The sequence below is a fragment of the Trachypithecus francoisi genome, unplaced genomic scaffold, assembly GCF_009764315.1.
Source record: "Trachypithecus francoisi isolate TF-2019V2 unplaced genomic scaffold, Tfra_2.0 Lachesis_group1, whole genome shotgun sequence".
NCBI classification, from domain to species: Eukaryota; Metazoa; Chordata; class Mammalia; order Primates; family Cercopithecidae; genus Trachypithecus; species Trachypithecus francoisi.
The window spans coordinates 87,213,117-87,234,821 of record NW_022681454.1 but is presented as its reverse complement, the minus strand read 5'-3'; the positions used below and the strand labels follow the sequence as shown (position 1 = coordinate 87,234,821).

The following is a 21,705-nucleotide window of genomic DNA, read 5'->3' as shown; positions in this document are numbered from 1 at the left end:
GCCCTGTGCCAGATTCTATTAGGGATATACAGATGAATCAGTGCATGTATTTTTCATCAAATGTTCCTTGAATACCCACTGTTTGCCAGAATCTTGTTCTTAGAAACATAACAATTTCATAGAGGAGAAAGACAAGTGAATGAACTACGTGATATGTCTTTTTTTTTTTTTTTTTAAGACAGTCTTGCTCTGTCACCCAGGCTGGAGTATAGTTGTGTGATCTTGGTTGTGTGATCTTGGCTCACTGCAACCTCCACCTCCTGTGTTCAAGCGATTCTCCACCTCATCCTCCTGCATAGCTGGGACTACAGGCGCCCACCACCACACCCAGCTTTTTTTTTTTTTTTTTTTTTTTTTTAAAGTAAAGACGGGGTTTCACCTTGACCAGGCTGGTCTGAACTCCTGACCTCAGGTGATCTGACTGCCTCAGCTTCCCAAAGTGCTGGGCTTGCAGGCGTGAGCCACCGTGCACAGCCTACATGATACGTCTTATAGCAAATATATGCTTTCATTTTCCCTGGGCTCAGAAAATAGTCATGTGGGAACTCTGAACCTGGAGGAGTTTTAAACAGGAAACTGAGAATGATCCTAGTTTGGATTTAGAAAAAGCTGTACTACCAATGGAGTGACTTCCACTGATCTGCAGCTGAAGTAGGTAATCTGAATATTTATTGAATAAATAATATTATCAGTTTAAATAAATTTTGTGAGGATAGTAAGACTTAAGTTGCATCATCTGGAGTTTCTCTAGAATTACAAAGGCCCAGAGCATGCTTAGACAGCTGGTCGTGACTCCCAGCAGCAGACTTCTCATAGCTCTCGTTCTTGCTTTTCAGGTAACAAAGAACGAACGTCAGGTGATGAAGCCACTATATGACAGGTACCGGCTGGTCAAACAGATCCTGTCACGAGCCAACACCATACCCATCATTGTGAGTAGAACACCTTCCTGTGGCCGCTACAAGACCTTTCTGCTTGAATGGGCCCTGGATATATGAATTAGGGCCCTAACCTGCTTTCTCATTAAAGAATAGGCTTTAATGGCTGAATCAGCCATTAGTATCCATGGCCCACAGCTTGAGGAATGAAGACTTTATCAAAGACCCTTGAGGCTACATTTGTTAAAAATGGGCAAATCTGAAGCTGACAGAATTTATTTTTCCCTTTTGGAGGACATGCTTTGCCCCAAAGGCATGTACATCCATTGGATGTGCTGGGCCAGAGACAGAGCACCAAGGGGGCAGGGCTGCGCTTTCTCCAGGCCTCTTCACTCCAAAGAGTGCTGCTCTGGTCCCAAGGCCCTCTGTTCATAGTCCCTCCCATCCAAGAGGGGATAACTCCCTTGGGAATTGTGTCCAGGGAGAAAATCCTCTGAGAAACTCAAGAAAGAGGCCCTTCTTTTTTTTTTTTTTTTTTTTTTTTTTTTTTTTTTGAGACGGAGTCTTGCTCTGTCGCCCGAGCTGGAGTGCAGTGGCCAGATCTCAGCTCACTGCAAGCTCCGCCTCCCGGGTTTACGCCATTCTCCTGCCTCAGCCTCCCAAGTAGCTGGGACAACAGGCGCCAGCCACCTCGCCCGGCTAGTTTTTTTGTATTTTTTAGTAGAGACGGGGTTTCACTGTGTTAGCCAGGATGGTCTCGAACTCCTGACCTCGTGATCCGCCCATCTCGGCCTCCCAAAGTGCTGGGATTACAGGCTTGAGCCACCGCGCCCGGCCGAAAGAGGCCCTTCTTCTTGGAGGATGTGGCAAGGTGTAGGAAAGGAGGCTGCTCATTGAAGTTGCTGTCAGTGGCCACCATCCTTGAACTTTGCTGCTTTTGGCTCCTGGATTTTGATTTTGTCAAGAGTAGGGAGCAGCAGCTTGCCTTCAGTGACAGGAAAGTCTTTAGGGCCCAGCCACCTGCTCCCATCCCTCATCCCAGTCTCAACATTTCCACCCCCAGCTTATGAGTGGGGTGTTCTGCCCTGTCCATCTCTTGGGGAAACATTTGCCTCTGTTTCAGTGCTCCCATCTCCCTTGCTGGCTTTTAGGCTCTTTAATAAGCAGACACAAACTCACTTTGATGTTGCCGTTGCAATACATACTCATTTTAGCTGCTGCTCCTGTCTGGCCCGGCCTTAAATGCCCTTCTTATTTCTAGGCCTAGGATATTGTCTTTTTCTTTTAACAATGTATTTAACGAAGAAAGGAGGGTCCAGAGATCTCAGGCAGGTGTATTTGAAGAAAGCCACTTTAGGGTATTCTGGAGGAATGTCCTAAACTAACAAATAAAACGATTAGATCCAAGGAGTTGTTTTCATTCTCCAGGCAGGAACCCATAGTGTCCCTAAGTAGGGTGAACGTGCAACAGAGAAGTCAGCGCCCCTTTGTATTGCTTTCTGAGCTTGTGTGATCTCCTTAGCTGACTACAGCCGAAGTGTTCTTGTGGTTGCTGTGATTGGCGGGGCAGCGGTGGGAGGCAGGTGTTTTTCCTTGGGTTTCTTCTGCGTGTCTGCCAGATAGAGTCCTGTGCTGTTCTTGCTGTACTCTGTCCTCCTCGATTTATGTGTGTGGGCGCTGAAGGGAAGCAGCAACTTGGAAAAAGAACTTTTGTTGTTTCAGGTTTTCCTGGGAGTGTTTGGCAGGGAGGGGTAAGAATGCAGAGTTAAAAGTTAATAAATACTGGTGAGGTCAGAGGAGGCCGAGAGCTGGAGGGAAAGGGAAAGGGATTCGGAATGTAACCTACTTGTTAACACCTGTCACAGGGTTCCCCCTCCAGCAAGCGGAGAAGCCCTTTGCTGCAGCCAATTATCGAGGGCGAAACTGCTTCCTTCTTCAAGGAGATAAAGGTGAAGACCCCAGCTGTTAACCCATTGCTAAATCCGCACCCGTTCCCTCCCTCCTCCCCTCCCTCCGGTGAATGGAAAGGGGGTGTGATCGGGCCTTTTGGTGATGGCTTCTCCTAGCATTCCCTAAAAATCAGTAGCTGCATATAACCGACTTTCAGCAGTTCCCTCTAAAGAGTGCTGATTTCTCCAGTTTCATTTAGCTGATTTCTTTGGTTTTATTTTATTCCCTGCTCTTTTTTGTTTGTATTATTTGCTGTCATTCATTTTGTTTTTACTTTGTTTTCAGGGATTATTTTGTTTGGTTTTGTTGTCCACAATGCTTTTCGTTTGGTTTTATTTTCTGTATTCTAAAATCTTAAATTAGCTCATGAGACCAACTTTAAAAAGAATCTCATATTCTGTTTATAGAAAAATCAAAATTAACATAGGAAATAGATATAAACATATAAAAATGCAAAATTGTACTTCTACAATTAGTAGTTTTTGACAGATTTGTGGGTGCAATATTTCCAGCTTTTCCTTCTTGACTGTCTCATAGCACATTTAGTCCCCAGGACTAATTTTAAAATCTGCTCTTAATCTACAAATGAGGTGCTGTGAATGACTGACAGCTGCCAGAACATATGTCCTGATTTTTTTTCCAGTAATACAGATTTTGTACAGATAATCCTTGTCATCAGTGGCTACTTTTGCTAGAATGGGAGATGGAATCTGTGCCCATAGACCAGCGTGCCTCTGTGAGACCCTAACTGGCCCATACGAGGATCAGTCTCTTTCATGTTTTTGTTTCTAGACAACTGAACAAACTAGACTGCCTTATACAGAACTCTGGAGATGGAAAATCAAAGGCAATCATTTTTTTAAAAATCAGTGATTGTTTTTCTAACAGTCATTTAATTCCAAAGCAAGAGTTAAACCTGAAGCAGAAGTGAGTTTTAAGAGTGTCACTTGTCATATTTCTGTGACAGTTCCGAGCCTGGGGTGGTCATTTACGTGCTATAGTTAGGAATGATTATTTCAGTATATGGGGGACTCTTGTCTACTGAGGGAAACCAATTGAGAACTTCTCCATTTTCTTGTCTGAGGTAAGGCACCACAAGCTATAAAGTCTTCTTTTATGTATTCCTTTTCTTGCCTTTTGCAGATTTTAATACTTCATATGCCTAATTGTATGGTATTAGGCAATGACTGTGCTCACTGGATTAAGCAGAATTTGTTTCATGAAAATGCTCTAAACTCGGTACTTGAAATTTGGGCCAGTATACTATATTGTGTCTTTAAAAATTAGAGCTATTTTCTTACAATAAGCTTGATGTTAATGAAAGACAAATTTTATCTGGCTGGTAATGTCACCCAAGAATGAAACCACAGTAATTGGAGAAATTTGGGTAACTGTGTGTATGAAAATTAGCATGTTTCTCTTAGCAGCATGCAATAGAACTATTACTAGATAAAAATGTGTTCTTGAACACATCCAAAATATAGACACTTAATAATGGTTTCACTAGATGAAGATAACCTAATGATGGATGCTCTTTTTTTTTATAAAAGACATTTTTCCCATTCTTATCCTTTAGCTTAATTTTTTTTCACAAGTATATTTTGGCTGTGGTTTATCTCCTGGCCCACATCATGGTCAAAATTTCAGATAATTTTGCAGTGACTACCTTGCTTTTGTAAACAGTGCTGTCTTTTGGTTCATTTTGTTCCTGTTGGCCAGGCCTATTAGAATGTATTTGGACTGTACTAAATCTTGGCAATTCCAATTTAGAATTTGGTGTGTGTGCAGATAAGATTGTATCTAAGTGGTTTCTCCAAAACTCACCCCTGGTTTTAAATGCTTTTGGGAGCGAACCAGCTGTAAATGAACTAGAGCCAGCTCAAGTTCTGAAGGCCTAGATTTTCCAACCCAAAGTAACCTAGAGATCATCTAGTCAGTTCTCCTAGCCAACCTAAGAATCCCCTCTAACACTTCTCTGGCAGAATAGAGACATTGTCCCTACAGAGAGATTCCATCCTCAAGCTTGAAAAGTTTACAGCAATGGGAGTAGTTAGGTCACTCACTACATGAGTATCAATAATAGCTAACAACTTATATTATTGGTTTTATAATTATCTTAATTACATAACATGTAATTTAAAATGTATAGGTTTGATAAATACAAAAAGTTAATGAAAATAGTTGAAATTAAAATATTCATAATTATTATCAATTTATTGCATTCTATCCCATAGGCTTAGTTTTGCCCTCTGGAGCACCATGAAATAAAGATACTGCTTCTTCCCTGAGAGCACTACCTGTATTTACAGTCACCTGCCCTGCCCACTCTCACTCCACACCCTATGACAATCTGTTATCCAAGTTCCTCTTACTCTTATGTGATATGGGTTCCAGACCTTTCAGTGGTCTTCTAGCTCTGCTGTGTGCACACACACTGGTTTATCAGTGTTGCTGTTAAAACTGATACCCAGAACTAGACGTTAATCTGGATATGATGTTAATCAGAACAGTGAACCAAAGACTAGTCTTTACCTTGACCTGGATGACTGAGACCTTTTCATGCCTCCAATTTCTTGCCTATGCAACTGTCAGGGTATTGGGAATTCATTTTGGCCTGTCAGAGGATAGGGTGTCAGCCTCAGCACTGCTGACCTTTGGGGCCGGTAACTGTTGTGCAGCACTGCCCTGTGCTTTGTGGGTTGCTTACCAGAGTCCTTGGCCTCCACTCATTAGAGGCCAGTAGTGTGCCACCACCACCCCTTCACCAGTCGTGAGAGCCAAAAATGTTTCCAGACATTGCCCGACGTCCCCGAGGGAACAGATTACCCCCATTGAGAACCACTGCTCATGGCCCTGGCATGACTAACACTTTGCTGTATACTTCTGCACTGCCCCTGATGTATCCAGCTTTTCTTTTTCCTAATTATAGGGCCTTGAATTTTTCTAATTTGTTACATCTCATACTTCTATTTCAGCTGTAGGAAATACACTAAATCTAGCTTTTGTATTCCAACATATCAGATATCCCTACCCGCTTTGTATTATCTGTACATTTTGAGAATATGCCTTTTCTTTGTCCAAGTGACTCAGATACTGAGTAAGGCAGGGTCAGGCACAGGGGCTGCTGTAGAATGCCCTTCAGGTTCATGTCATCCTTTAGTCATTACTCAGCAGAAATTTGGGCAGCCAGCTTTCCTTTCGTAGTGTCTGCTTACCTGGTTGTTTATTGAAATCCAAATACTACATCTATCAAAAAAGGAAAAATGGTTCGTTTTCGTGACTCATTTTTAAGGAACCAGTCTCATCAGTTGATCACTGATTATTTCCCAATTGCTTATATATTATCTATGTATTAATTCCTTCTAGAATCTATCCAGTATCTACAACACTTACGATGACTGTCTTATTTGAAAATCTATTTGCTATTTTTCCTCGTGATTGTCAAAGGCTACTAAGAGTAATTTTGTTACATTTATCTCAAAAAATATTGAGTGCTCACTATGTGCAAGGCAGACTTCCACATTAAGTTCTCTCGGGACTTTGGGATATAATTGATAAGACCTAGACACCTGATTTCATTAAAGGCCGTTAAGTTCTTATATGTAACTTCGTTAGCTGTCCCAGGTGTTTATGCTCTTCTAATAGTTTTTTGTAGTTCTCTTTTCAAACTGAATTACTAGACTGTTTAACAGCCATTTATTGGCCATATGCAAGCATTGGCCAGGCTCTAGGGACAGCAGTGAACAGATAGGCCCCAATTCCTGCCTCCGCTGAGTTATGGTCAGGTGCTTCTACTCTGTCTTCCTTATCCAGGGGAGGGGAAGGAAAGAGGGAGCAGAAAACTGATGTGCACAGCCGGTGTCCCAGATGTGCCTTATGAGGTACCTGACATACATTATCTCAATTTTTATCAAAACTATGTCGATGGGAATTGTTATTACTCTTACTAAAACAAAAAGAAACATATTCATTTAAAAAGTCAATTTTACTTTGTAAAGTTTTAAATGTTTTTAACAATTTAAAGAGACTCAAGATCTGAAGTCACAGCTGAGACAATCTGGAAAAGCCACCTAGCTTTTGCCAATTTTATTTTCATAGCAATACTTTGATATCAGTTATATGATAGTCCTTTTTTGTTTTGCTTGGTTTGGTGGCTTGTTTCTTCACAGTGTTTCTCTTCAGAAACACCATTATTAAACATACCAAAATTTACCATGAACCATTTGCACACTTGCACTTTGCCCTCCAGCAGGAACTGCTGCTGTCTCCGGAGATTTTTTTGCTGCACTGCCATGGAAGCCATTTGGTTTACCTGTAATAATTGATGCTGTGCATACCGTTTTTCATATAGCTGTATTCTGAACCAATTTTTAAATTTTTTTAGGATAGTAAGTTATTCTCTGTGGTCTGACTACTTTTTGGCAGTACATCACTTCTTTTGAAATCTTTCAGACTCTGATATTATCTCTTCCTTAGGCTTACATAGCCTTAAATTGGCTCTAAGAAATGCTGATCTGGCTTTATTATTTTTCTATTTGCATTATCAATACAGAGAATATCATACTTTTCTTAGAATCTTGTATGCTGAAAAATAGATTTTTGGCCTTTGGAAGTTCTTTGGAAAAGCTTGAGTTTTCTTATTTCAATCATGAGAATATAGTATGTTTCAGTCTTCTTAAAATTTCCCTAAAATTTTGTGCATTAAGCAGCCATAAAATATTTCCTAATCTCAATTCTTAAATAGAAAGGTTATATTGTTTTATTTCAGAAAATGTTCAGACTGATTTTTTTTAAAAAGCCCTCTGAGATACACAAGTAGTAGAATCCTTTAAAGCACTGGTTACTGGTGATGAATTTTGTTTTGTACTGTCATAGCTGGAAAATTTTGGATCCTTTTAGTTCATCTGATTTAGGTTATAAATTGTGATGGTTGTTCCTTCTTACCCCACCCTGACAACTATTAACATGCTGTACACTTATTTGAAAATAGTTTTGCAGTCTGTTTTCTCTATTGAGTGGCTATGTTGTGTTATTAAATGTGTATATTTATATTGAATACGGATATTCAATAATATATCTGTAATGTACATATGTATTGCTAAATGTAGATACAGAAGAAACTCTATGGTGTCTGATTATTAAATGATACTCATAATGAAAGTGTGCCCCAAAAAGTGACCAGATTTTTATTGGGGTTGCTGTGTATCTCCAGGAAGAAGAGGAGGGGTCAGAAGACGATAGCAATGTGAAGCCAGACTTCATGGTCACTCTGAAACCCGATTTCAGCGCACGATGCTTTCTGGACCAATTCGAAGATGATGCTGATGGCTTTATTTCCCCAATGGATGATAAAATACCATCAAAATGCAGCCAGGACACAGGGCTTTCGAATCTCCATGCTGCCTCAATGTATGTCATTTTGGTGGTGGCGGTGAAATGTTTTGGTAAAAATAGCTGTCTTAAATATTATCTTAGCCTTTGTATCTAAATAAATTAGCTGATAAAATACATGTGACTACCTGGGGTGTATCTGGATAAAACAGTGTTGTTTTTTTTTTAATTTTTTTTTTATATGCTTCAGCCCATGTTATTTGAGGGAACTTCTTTTGAGTCTTGTTTAAACAACCAGAAGTTCTCTCTCTAAATGGCACCGTGTGGTTCTGTACATCACAGCCCATCACTGAACACACGCTAAGCACAGACGTCATCTTCTTCTTTCAAAGAAAAATACGACAAAGTGCCATGGGATTTCACAAGGCCTAAGAATTCCTAAGTAGCAGGAACCCCCAGAAGCTGGATCTGTTGCCAGCATGTTTGGCTTTCAGGAAATGGAAAACATCTATTTCCACGTCCCCTCAATGCCCTCAGCAGTTTCTGGATTTATTTGCCTCCCCTTTCTGCACAGCTCCTGTTGAGTTACACATTCATTACATTTATGACAACTCAAATCTAACTTAATTTCTTTGCAATGCTTCCTCTCTCTTAGACCTGAACTCCTGGAACACCTCCAGGAAATGAGAGAAGAAAAGAAAAGGATTCGAAAGAAACTTCGGGATTTTGAAGACAACTTTTTCAGACAGAATGGAAGGTAGTGCCTGTCTTCCCCCGCCCTCCCTTCCCCACCCCCGCCGCACCACACACACCCATCCCTTTTGTTTTTCTGTCAGATCTGTGGAATGCCTTCAAGCGGGGGACTCTTCTGCATCCTCCCTGTAACCTGGTCCTTGGGTTTGTGCCCAGGGACCGTCAGAGGTTGACTGTGAGATGATGGGATTTGTGTGGACCACCCAGAAGAAATGCTCTTTGGGTAATGCCCAAGAGTAATGCAGATTCAGCTGACATTTATGAAACGAACCTGTGCCATCAAATTCTTATCTACAATGAGCAGCAGGAAGCTGCATTTCCAGCTGGTGGTGGCACCAATGCTTTTTTCTTAAGAAGCTAGAGATTAGCCAAGTAGCCATAGTGGCACACCCGTAGCTCTAGCTACTTGGGAGGCTAAGGCAGGAGGATTGCTTGAACCCAGGAGTCTGAGGCTGCAGGGAGCTATGGTCCACCACGGCACTCTATTCTGGGCAATAGAGTGAGACCTCATCTCTAAATAAAAGGAGCTAGAGGAACACGGGAAAGAGGGATCTAAGTATTACTGATTTTCAAGCTCATTTCAAAAATGAAGGTGATAATTGCCAAGTTTAAATGAAAAATATGCATGAAAAGCAGTAAGTCAGCCAGGTGCAGTGGCTCACACCTATAATCCTAGCACTCTGGGAGGCCAAGGTGGGTGGATGACATAAGGTCTGCCTGGCCAACATGGTGAAACCCCGTCTCTACTAAAAATACAAAAAATTAGTCGGGTGCAGTGGCATAGGTCTATAGTACCAGCTACTCTGGAGACTGAGGCAGGAGAATTGCTCGAACCCAGGAGGCCAAGGTTGCAGTAAGCCGAGATCACACCACTGCACTACAGCCTGGGCTACAGAGCGAGACTTCATCTCCAAAAAAAAAAAAAAAAGAAGAGCAGTAAATCTACCTGGTTGATGGGCTGCCTCTCGCCAGTGAATTTTAAGGCATAATTTAGTCTTTCATGTTTACAAGGAACAGCACACAAAACATCTTACTGAAAGTCACAGTAGGAGCCTGAGGAAAGAACCAGTAACAGACTTGCATCTCTTACATTGGAGTTAGGTTTTATCATTTTAAATTGGTTTTAACCCAGATTACTGAAGCTATGTAAGTATTGTTTCTCTTGAGTCCTCTTTTATACTTCCTGAAAGTTTGGGGAAATAAAAGCACCATAAAACTTTTTGTCATTTAAAATACATTGTATTTCAGTTTAGTTTAACAATTATTGTGTAAATTTACTTTTAGGATCTGTGATTTGGATATGTCTCATATTTTTATACCTAAACATTTGCTTTTCATTTCCCCCCACTGCAGAGTATTTAGAAAATATAGGTAAGCAAATTTAAGTAGCAATTCCCAAAATAATAACCAAAGACAAATCAGAATTAATGTTTTGATGTGTATCTTTCCAGTCTTTCATATAAGCCTATTTTTTGGTTTATCCTTTTTTATATTCTAAGTCACGTTATGCACAGACGTCTTATACATGAGGAACCATGTAGAATTATGCAACGCCCAGGTTTTAAGAAAATGTCAATGGAGGACATTAACTTAATTGTCAAAAACATTTAGAACTATGAGGGACTTGGAGATAAGCTCTGGTTCCATGACTTCATGTCTGAGGAGAGTGAAGGCCCTCAGAGTACAGCGGGCGCCTGCGTTCCAGATGCTCCAATTCCTGAGCACCTGTTCCTTGCCCTGCCCCCTGAGAAACCACTAGAATCCTTTCCTAGAACAAGGCAGGGTATGAATAAGATTGGTTTATTTTTAATTCATTGAACAATTTAAGCCCCATGCTATCCTCCTTACCCACATTTGCCCTTTAATAATAAAGGCAGGAAGCCTACGTTTGAATGTCGGCCATGTGCAATTTCCCATAAAACACAAAGCAGCAGCGCACACTGCATGGTGGCCAAGAGCAGGCAAGTTACCTGATTTCCTGTGCTGGTTTCAACATGTGTAGTATAGAAATGGCTCCGTCTCATCAAGGTGTTATAAGGGTTATATTAGATCATGGGTACAAAGTACTTAGCAGAGGGCTTGACCTATAAGCTCTCAAATACTTGTGCATATAAATATGATGCATGGAAAGTTACTCAAACTATAAAGGCTTATTGTAATAGTATTATGGAATCCAGCTGCTGAATTCTAAGACTGTTTTATGATAAGCAAGAGTACTGTCTGTTTTTGAAAAAAAAAAAAAAAAAAAACAGTTGTGGGTGGACTAGTTGCTAATTAAAAATTTAAAAGTTCACAAGATGAAATATATAAGAATGAGAAAACATTAATTATGAGTAAAGGATTGTGGTGTATGAGAGCTCAATGTGAATTCATACTTAGCAGAGAGAATGTCTGCATTTCTTAGCCTTCTTGTCATACAAGATGCCAGATTAATTATATAAAAACTCAGTTGCATGTTGCCTTCTGGGTGAAACATTTTCATTATTTGTCTAAATCCAGCTCCAGTCTTAAGACCAAGGGCCACTTGGCCACACTGATTCTACAAGTTGATAAACTGCAAAGTTTCTACACACAATGATAATTTGCCCGATGAATAGTATCTAGCAAAGACAGAAAATGATCCTCAGACCCCTTTTTCCTTTATTTGCATTAGAAATGTCCAGAAGGAAGACCGCACTCCTATGGCTGAAGAATACAGTGAATACAAGCACATAAAGGCGAAACTGAGGCTCCTGGAGGTGCTCATCAGCAAGAGAGACACGGATTCCAAGTCCATGTGAGAGGCAACCCCCGCCCGAGCACAGGGGGCTGGCAGCTGCAGTGAGAGTTTACTCTCCCCTGAGAAAGAGCAGCTCTGGAAGGCAGCCTTGGAGCTGGCCCTGCAAAGCATGCGGCCCTTCTGCCTCTAGACCATTTGGCATCGGCTCCCGTTTCCATTGCCTGCCTTAGAAACTGGCTGGAAGAAGACAATGTGACCTGACTTAGGCATTTTGTAATTGGGAAGTCAAGATTGCAGTGTGTGCACATGCGCGTGCGCGCAGACACACACACATACACACACACACAGTAGTGGAGCTTTCCTAACACTAGCAGAGATGAATCACTACATTAGACAACACTCATCTACAGAGAATATACACTGGTCTTCCCTGGATAACTGAGAAACATGAGACCATTCTCTGTCTAACTGTGATAAAAACAAGCTCAGGACTTTATTCTATAGAGCAAACTTGCTGTGGAGGGCCGTGCTCTCCTTGGACCCAGTTAAGTGCAAACGTGCACTGGAGCCCTATTTGCTGCCGCTGCCATTCTGGTGACCTTTCCACAGAGCTGCGCCTTCCTCACGTGTGTGAAAGGTTTTCCCCTTCAGCCCTCAGGTAGATAGAAGGTGCATCTGCCCACAATGGCAGTGCAGTCATCATCTTCAGGGTGTTTCTTCAGGACTTCCTCAGCTAACAAGGAATTTTGGTCCCTGCCTAGGACTGGGTCATCTGCAGAGGACAGAGAGATGGTAAGCAGCTGTATGAAGGCTGATTTTAAAACCAAGTGATGGGAGAAGAGCCTGGAGATTCTTTCCTGAACACTGACTGCACTTACCAGTCTCAGATTTTATCATCAAACACCAAGCCAGGCCAGCATGCTCATGGCAACCTGTTTGGGGCTGTTTTGTTGTGGCACTAGCCAAACATAAAGGGGCTCGCTTAAGTCCTAGCCTGCATACAGAGGGTCAGGGGAGAGAAGGGGCCTATGTTCTCAGCCTCCTGAGTACTTACCAGAGTTTAATTTTTTAAAAAATATCTGCACTAAAATCCCCAAACTGACAGGTAAATGTAGCCCTCAGAGCTCAGCCCAAGGCAGAATCTAAATGACACTATTTTCGAGATCGTGTATAAAAAGAAAAAAAAAGTCATTCTGTCTGGCCAATTATAATTCTTTTCAAAAGACTGTCACAAAGCTGTCTATATTAGACATTTTGGCGGGACCAGAAAATGTAAAACACCAAATCATCCATCTCTTCAGTGTGCTTGACGTCACCTTGTGATGTGTTGTTACTTTAACTCCTGCGCCTGCGCTGAGGACAGTGGGTTCTGGGTCCACCTTTGTGCTCTGCGAGGCCGAGCCCAGGCATCTGCTCGCCCACCATGGCTGACCAGAGAAGGTGCTTCAGGAGCTCTGCCTTTGACGACAAGTGTTACAGGATGAACACACAGCAGAGCCACCCTCCTGTATGTTTTAAAAGTTGCCTTCTTAAAGGGCACAGTTTTAAGGAAAAGAAAAGGAATGTAAAACTATACTGACCAGTTTTCAGTTTTAAAGGGTCGTGAGGAACTGGCTGGTCTAATGGGATTTACAGCAACATTTTCCATTGCTGAAGTGAGGTAGCAGCTCTCCTCTGTCAGCTGCATGTTAAGTCAAGGATGGGGAAAAAGAATGCCTTTAAGTTTGCTCTTAATCGTATGGAAGCTTGAGCTATGTGTTGGAAGTGCCCTGGTTTTAATCCACACTCAAAGACGGTACATAATCCTACAGGTTTAAATGTACATAAAAAATATAGTTTGGAATTCTTTGCTCTACTGTTTACATTGCAGATTGCTATAATTTCAAGGAGTGAGATTATAAATAAAATGATGCACTTTAGGATGTTTCCTATTTTTGAAATCTGAACATGAATCATTCACATGACCAAAAATTGTTTTTTTAAAAAAGACATGTCTAGTCTGTCCTTCAAGTAACAGCTCTCTTAAATAAGCTATGATAGTAATCAGATCATTACCAGTTAGTTAGCTTTTGAAGCACATTTGTTTAAGACTATGTTTTTGAAAAATATGCTACAGAATTTTTTTTTAAGCTACAAATAAATGAGATGCTACTAATTGTTTTGGAATCTGTTGTTTCTGCCAAAGGTAAATTAATTAACAAAAGATTTATTCAGGAATCATTTGAATTTGTATGATTCAATAAAAGAAAACACCAAGTTATATAAAATAAATTGTGTATGGGATGTTGTGTTTTCCTTTGTAATTTCCACTAACATATCTTCATGGAATGGAGCCCAGATGAAATGAGGGGAGGCCCTTTTCACAGTAGATCTTATTTGAAGACAGTCGTCAGTCAGTGGTTTCTGGCTCTGCAAGGGAGATACGTTCCCCAGCAACCATTTCTGCAGCCCCAAATCTCTCTCAAGGCACTAGAGGCGGTATCTTAATTGGCTTCACACAGACAGAATGCTCTGGACTGGGGTTTTTCCTTTGCTGTCTTGGGAATGTGTGTTTATTATTAGCACATGCCAACAAAATAAATGTCGAGTTATTTCATAAGTCTAAACTTAAGAATTAAAGATGGCAGACTTATAATTTTCATAAGCACTATTATTGTGTTTAGTCTGGAGTAAACATTGAAATAGATGTTTATATTAAGTATGATATCATTACATTTCATCTTTGAATCCTTTAGTTCAGATTTCATGTTCTAAGACTTGTAGGTGCAAGATTTAGGATAAGGGCTAGCTTAGAAGTTTTTCAAGATGGTAGAAGTTTGTCCTGTGCTGCTTTAAAAAAAATAATAAAAGCTAGTACAATTTGGTGACCTCCAGGTGAGGGAAAATTTCCGTGAAAGACCAATCAAATTTCAAACTGGAATACTAATTATTTTTTTAATTACCAGCTAGGATGTTGTCAGCTCTTAAGATTTCTTCCATTTGCCTACCAGTTCAAAGTCAAAAGATTATTATTCATTGCAGGGATCAGTGATGTCTCCATAACAGTGTAATTTTTGCTTTGTCTCATCCTAATTCATTGCTTGGGTGGCAAGGGAATAGCCTCTTGCAGGGTGTGCCTGCTCCCAGGTGTGACGTTTCCAGCCAAGGACAAATGACTCAAAGCTGTGCTGTTTCATAAATGTCACACTAGGTGTCCCAAGACCAGCAGTCTTGGAACCCCGAGGGCTGAGCATTGTAAATGTGGTTGAGCTTAGAATTCCTTATAAGGTGAATATTTAGGTTTACTCTCAGCATAAAGGGATGGCCATGGTGCTAATTAAGCTGGTTCTGCCCAGGGGTTGCCTAGTTCTCAAGAGACAGAATTGGGCCCTGTGTCCAGAACGGATCACAGAGTTAACGAGGAAAATCAACATTTTAAGTTTGGATCATTTTTGGTTTCAGAGCTTTTTAATCTGATGAAGATGCCATTTTCTTAAGAGTAACACCTTATGCTTTTGGTGGCATATTTATAGCTGAACACCATAAACTGTGAACAGCTTTGTGACAGCTGGCTGTAGTCTAAACTCTGTGTTGCTCTCAAGAGGGGTCTTCCTGCTACACTGCTTCCTAGTTTGTTTTCCCCTGGGTGGGAAGAGGTGGTTTCTGCACCAAGATCAATGCCTCTGTGATGCTCTTTTTCAGTATCCACTTAGTTAAATCAATGAGGAGGGATACACCACACTGCAGTCTTGAAGCAGTGTGTCCTCTGAAGCGCTTGTGTTTGACAGAACTCGGGTAAGTGCTTTCCTTTACTTCATTCATTTCCTTTTGTTGTTTTTTTCCACTCAACACTTAAAATGTACTGAAGAGTAGACTGGCTAAACATATTTTCAAATTTTTATACATTCAAATTGTGCACACTGGCTCTACTTTTAAGTGGTGACCAACACAGCACACACCAAATCAGAGTCACGTATAAATGCACTGCACAGTAGCACTGGCCACTTTCCCCAAGCAGACATCATGTGTGTGCCTCAAAACACAGGTTTGGCAAGTCCTCCAACTGAAAACACCCATACAGTCATGAAAATCTCCACAAATAGTTTTTGTAAAAAATATGGGCTCCTAACTATTTCCATGATATATAAGCAGAAGGCATTTGAAATTACCACTGTCCTTTTTAAAAATGTAAAATGCACAAAAAACATTTTATACATGACTATTTTGTATAAATGTAAAATATTTTAAACTGTGAAAGTTCTAGAATTTTTGATAGTGTCATCAGGATCAGGGTCTGACCTTTTCCTTCTTTAAGGAATCCTGTGACTCCCTGGAGCCCCTCAGAAGCCTCCTGGGGATTAAGTTTTTGTTCTATCTCCAGGCAGGGCACTGGAAGGTGATGCAAGCTGGGCGTACACTTCAGGCATGTCCATTTTGTAGCTAGAAAAGTGGGCTTGTGCTCTATGCCCAGATGCCTTTAAAATAATTCATAGAAAGCGTTGGAGGAGTGCAGTAATGAAGGCATTAAAGCAAATTTTTAAAAATTAAGTACGTTTCCAAAGCCAATCAGGCCATCACAAATAAATACATTAGCCATTTACTATTTTGAAACTAATAAGGCCACCAGAGAACTGAGAGACTTGGAGAAAGACACATTTCAGTTGTGTGGAGGGAGCACCTCATCCTTTGCACTGCCCGTTCCTGTCTGTGGCCAAGTGTGCCCTCGCTCAGACGTCAAACAGCCTGGAGAGTTGGGCAGCAGGAGCTCCATGTCCCACCTGACAGCTGGGGACACAAAGCTGCCATGGTGGGTACGCATGCAGTGTCCTTTATGTGCTGCTATACATCCTCTAAGTGACAGAAAGTAAGCATTAAAAATATGCTAAGCCTGAAATTAAAAAAAAAAAAAGGCTTGGAATAAGGGCCTAGTGCTAAAACAAGGATTCAAACTCAGATCTGTCTGGCTTCAGAGTACAAAGAAGCAATACTGCTAACACAGATGCAAGTTAATGCTGTCCTGCCAAAACTGAAGCTCACCCTGAATAATTCTGGTAACTATGGGCTCAAGTAATAAAATTTGGGCAAAAACGACAAGCTATATTTAGTGACTCTCATTTTCTTCAATATTCTGATGTTGCCTCTTTTGAGGGACCAGAAAGTTACACAAGCCCAAGTACACCAGGTTCCACAGCCTACTACAAAGGCTGATGTCCTCTGAATCCCCCCAACGATGTTTTCACTTCTAGTCCTATCATAGTTTGCAGAACTGTGAAGTACCTGAATGGAAATTTCAGAATGGAGACCCACACGGGGTGGGGGCGGACTGAGGAGAAGCAGGCCCTCCCAATAGCCTTATTACCTCTTCTAGCCATGGATTCTGAATCCTGTAAGACAAAGTATATCACAGTCATCCCTGACAGGGTTAGCTCACCAAAGCTGTATATACACAGACTTGCACATTCAGTAAAAGTCAGAATTCCCAATTGCAGTTTTAGAATCCTGGCAGGCAAACAGACAAATGGGGCTTGGCAGGTCTGGGACTGTTGACAGCTTGGTCCTCACTTTTCTGTTACTTTTAAATAATTTAAAATTACTGGACAAGATGAGACAAAGGGGAGGGAGAGAGTAAAGGATACATTCCTCTGTAGTAGCAGAAAGCAGTGCGGCTCAAACTTGGATGCACGTGCGCCTGCCTGGGGATCTGGTGCTGTAGCTCCAGGGAGTGCCTGATGTTCTGCAATGCTGACAAGCTGCCGGGTGCTGCCGGGCTGCTCGTCCAAGGACCTCACTTTAAACAGAGGCTGCAGACTGCATCCTGGGTGTTTATGGAAATGAGCAGCTCCATCAATTAATCCAAAACCCTGAGTTAACAGAGACCAGCACATTTGACAACACCCACAGAGGCCGAACGCTGCCTGGATGCTTGAGATGCAGACAGATGGCTCAGCTGTATGATTTGTGTTACTTACCCTCCAGAAATGTTTCTTTTTCTGAAAAGCCGTACCCATCTTATCAGGTGATTATGGAAATTTGCTTGGATGACTGTAAAGTGACCACACAGTAAATCCTTAATAGATGATGGTGGGTGGGGTGGTTACTATCATCAGCCTCAAGACAAACATTCTTCCTATCTTGAAGTCCAGAGACACATTCTGAATCCCTGCAAAAAACAAACTGTATTTCCCCGTATCATTTCCCCCACCAACACCCTCTGATCCTTGTTGGTGTGAATCAGAAAGAGAATATAAGTTATTGCTAACAGGATGAGCAAGATTCTATGGGAACATCATCCCATTCTCTTGGGGGAATACGATAAATTGTGACTATTACTATTTTACAGCACATCACATCAAAACTTGTGCCACCTTCTTAGAAAAATTAATGCTTGCTAAATTCCTTCTCTCACAGAGCAGGGAAAACCCCTCTAAGTCTACTTCTCCCCAAAATGTTTTGGGAGGTCCAGATCTGCTCCAAAATGTAAAAAGAATAAACCATTGACATGGCAGCTGAGACCAATATGGAAATGCCTGAGATGTGTGGAGTGAAGGAACAGAGTAACCTTTGGATGGATTTCAAAGTCACTTAAGTGTCCTGAAATTTCTGTCTCAGGGTGTATTTTTAACAACTGAAAACTGAATGTCCCCTTGGGAGGGGAGTTGCTCTGATTTTGGCACGCTCCTAACCAACATACTAAATTTCATTGAAACCTGTGGCCACAGCTGACACTAAGAAGAGACCTGGGGTCCTCCACTCCCTCATCAACCCGTACAGGGGACAACCTGAAGGTGCCATTGCCGAGGCCAGCAATAGGGCAAGCTTTCCCATTCAGGTGACTTTGCAGTCTCATTGAGGCTTTGCGTCCCTCCTCTCATTACCTCAGACACTTAGACTTCTAGGTCTTCTCTCCAATCTGCCAGTGACTTGAACTTGAGAGTCCTTGAACCTGGCTCACAAACATCTGAGTTCCAGAGAATGTCCTTGAACCTGGTTCACAAACATCTGAGTTCCAGAGAATGTCCAGGCATGAAAGGCCAAAAGACCCATTTTTCAACCAAAACAAGAAGCTTGGGCTGTGGCAGGCCAGCTCTGCTGGGACCACAAGCCAGTACCTAGTTGGCACCTGCTGCCAACCTTCGTCCTCAAGAGCACCAGCCTCTTATGACCCAGTGGGGAATGGGGTTACAGTGTTTCAGAATCTGCTCTTGCTTTCTGATCCTCCTAATCCTAAAGAAAAGGTAACCACAAAAGACTAATCTGGTTTAGTGTTTGGCTCCATCTGAGGCGTGTGTGGGTGTGTATTTTAATTCTTGTTTAAGTTTCTCAGTAAGTTCAACATCAGCAGGAGCTGAATCAGTAATTATCATAGACTGTCTCCAACTCTCATGGGATTAGGCCCAGGAAAATCAGCTTTTAGAAGATCTGAAGACCATGTGATTGTGTGCCCTGCCAAATATCCAGCCACACTAGAGGGAAAAAAAAAAAAAAAAGATGACATCTGGATTAATTTTCTTGGTGCTACAAATAGCTAAGGAGTACACCCTCCATTATTCTGGGAGGAAATAAAGCACCAAAGCCTGGACTAGCTAATCCATGGGAGAGGCTATTATTAATACAGATCCAAAGAGTCTGTCCACACTGTAGTGGACACCTCTTCCAGCACCTATTCTGTTGCATATCCTAGTATCTCACTGCACAAGTAGAGGGCACTACAGATGTTAATGCAAAGCCATGCCTGATCAGTGTGGACACCCTGCCTGCATCTGAGGCAGTCTATGTTAGCATCCCTAAGCAGAGAACTGTAGTGAGAGAGCAACATTTGCCACCCGCTCCACAGGGCTCTGCTCTCATGGGATTCATTCATCACTCATTACCAAAAACCTGGAATGGAAAGGCACTGTGATAGGTTCTGTGTCACTTCCTACTTGGAGAACTCCCTTTGTCCAAAGTCAGTAGGATAATGTTCACTGTTTCTGAAGAACACAAGGACCTGCTCTCTTCATCCTCTTCCTTATCACAAACTTCTGTTCTGCTTTGTGAGATCCTGTTCACCAACAGAAGTCTATAAGTGGAGCCCAGGAATGGTTCCTATCAATACTGCACAAGGCACCTCAAAAATGGAGACATTCACAGAGCAGAGCACTCATAACTCATGGAACCTCTGCTACTAACGGAGTTAAGTTAAAGGCAATGTAGCATCACATTCTTAGGCACTTTTTGCTTGGTTACATTTTAAGAGTCAAAGACGACAAGACAACCAACAAACATTTCTCATTAAAAGAATATAATGAAATTCTGAAAAGTAGCTTTGATTTTAATGAAAGTATTTGTTTTTCCTCTGATACTTGAACCTAACATGAAGTATTCTGTTCATTGGGTTTCACTGCAAATATATTTTGCTATTCCAGTGTATGCCCTCCCTTCACTTTAATCTCTATCATCTGATTAATTACTATTTGGACATTAATTCCAAACTATGATTCTGGGAGAAATGAACAGATACTAAGCAAAAGAAAAAAGAAAAAAGAAAAAAAAATTCCAAAGGACAGGGGATTCCGTGGAAAACTAAATTTGAGAGGAGGAGGAGGAGGAAATGAAGGAAAAGAAGGGGAAGAATGAGAAGAAGGAAGAGAAGGAGAAAGGGGGAAAGAGAGAGAAGGAGGAGGAGGAGGAGGAGAAGGGAAGGAGAAGGAAGAGGAGAAGGAGAAAAGGACAAAGAGAAGGAGGAAGAGACAGAGGAGAAAAAGGAGAAGGAAGAGGAGAAGGAGGAGGAGAAGGAGAAGGAGGAGGAGAAGGAAGAAGAAGAAAGAACTAGTAGTCATTGTGCAATAAAGTTTAACTTTCTTTAAATTAGAGACAGCCAAACTTATATAATACGAATGTCCTTTTTCTTCCTTATTCAAAGTATTTTTCCCACAGGAAGCTCTGCTTTTTGCCAACTATTGAGGCCTCAATGTCTACTTATTCCTACTACTGAGAACACAGAGCTGCTTGCTGAAGAAGGGCCTAGCTGTGTGCTCATGGTCTCCCAGGGCCCATGGAGTGGCCTGATGACTTACCTGCCTGCCTGAAGAGGCCCTTCACTTTACCCTATATCCCAAGATTGGACACCATGACTGCCTGGAGAGGTGGAGGGGCACAGACGATTTGCACTCTCATATCTAGCCAGAGGCAAAGCCTGGAATCCCAATATTTACTAAAAGCCTGCTGAAATACATGCACTGTGGGATCCTCGATCAGACCTTAGGACAGACATCAGTGGGAAAACTGATAAAATCCAAAAAAAAAAGTGTGAAGTTTCTTGAATAGTAATTTCCCAATATTGGTTCCTTGGTGTTGATAACTATACCATGGTGCTATGTTAACATTTGGGGACAGTGAGTGAAAAATCAAAGAACTCTATTATTTCTGCTACTTTTCTATAGATCTAAAATTATTCAAAAATAGAGTTTCAGAGTGATATTAGCAAGATGGTGGAATAGACAATCCTCCAGCATCACGCCCTGACAAAAATACAATTAGAAACCATTCAATGACAAGAATACCACCATGAATATACCAGAACTCAGAGGAGAAACAGAGAAACCACCTAGGCACACATAATTGAGAGAAGCCATGACAGGTAGGATGAACAGTCATTTTACACATTTTACATTTTATACCTCTTCCCCTAAGCTGGTATAGTGCCACTCACACAGATTTTCCCTAGACCCATGGTTGCTGGTGAAGGAGGGAACTGAAGGTGAATATTTGATCTCCCCACTGGTCTAGGAATCTTCATGGCAAGTCTATTCTGGTCCTATTCGATCAGAACTATTGGGAGTGTCAGGAAAGCTTAATTACTTGGGGTGAGTTGGAAACAATGACCAGGGTGTTCATCACAGAAAGCTGATCTCAGCACTCTGATCAGTAGGGATACCAAGTTAAACAGACTGGCCAGAACCACAGTGCCTCAGGGGCACAATCCAGAGGAAGGCCCAAATCCCCAGCTGGGTTTTCCACAAATCCCAGGTGCGTGAGTGGAGTCTTCCTCTAGCTCAGAAACAACTAAAAGGCCGAGATTAAGTTCCAGTGCCCTTTTAAGTCTTCCCCAGACTG

General features: G+C 41.5%; 1 protein-coding gene and 1 long non-coding RNA gene across 14 annotated transcripts in view; one reads left to right on the top strand and one right to left on the bottom strand.

Moving 5' to 3' along the window:
- Positions 1-13,911, top strand: part of FAM13A (family with sequence similarity 13 member A) — a 418,718-nt gene extending 404,807 nt beyond the window's left edge. For 10 of the 12 annotated variants that reach the window (XM_033214803.1, XM_033214801.1, XM_033214804.1 and 7 more), the window contains 5 exons: positions 837-932; positions 2,744-2,827; positions 8,041-8,237; positions 8,815-8,916; positions 11,566-13,911. In XM_033214803.1, the coding sequence (XP_033070694.1) occupies positions 837-932; positions 2,744-2,827; positions 8,041-8,237; positions 8,815-8,916; positions 11,566-11,692 (606 nt within the window). In that variant the 3' untranslated portion in view covers positions 11,693-13,911. The remainder of the gene's footprint in view (positions 1-836; positions 933-2,743; positions 2,828-8,040; positions 8,238-8,814; positions 8,917-11,565) is intronic. The other 2 variants (XM_033214805.1, XM_033214811.1) reach the window with 1 other exon arrangement.
- Positions 10,137-20,214, bottom strand: LOC117085674. Of its 2 annotated transcripts, XR_004438045.1 has the most exons (3): positions 16,888-20,214; positions 15,910-16,085; positions 10,137-12,403 (listed from the first exon to the last, which is right to left on the bottom strand). It is a non-coding gene; the product is annotated as an uncharacterized LOC117085674 (long non-coding RNA). The 2 variants fall into 2 exon arrangements; XR_004438046.1 differs by lacking the exon at positions 15,910-16,085 and having other exon boundaries at positions 11,530-12,403.
- Positions 20,215-21,705: the final 1,491 nt, after the last annotated feature.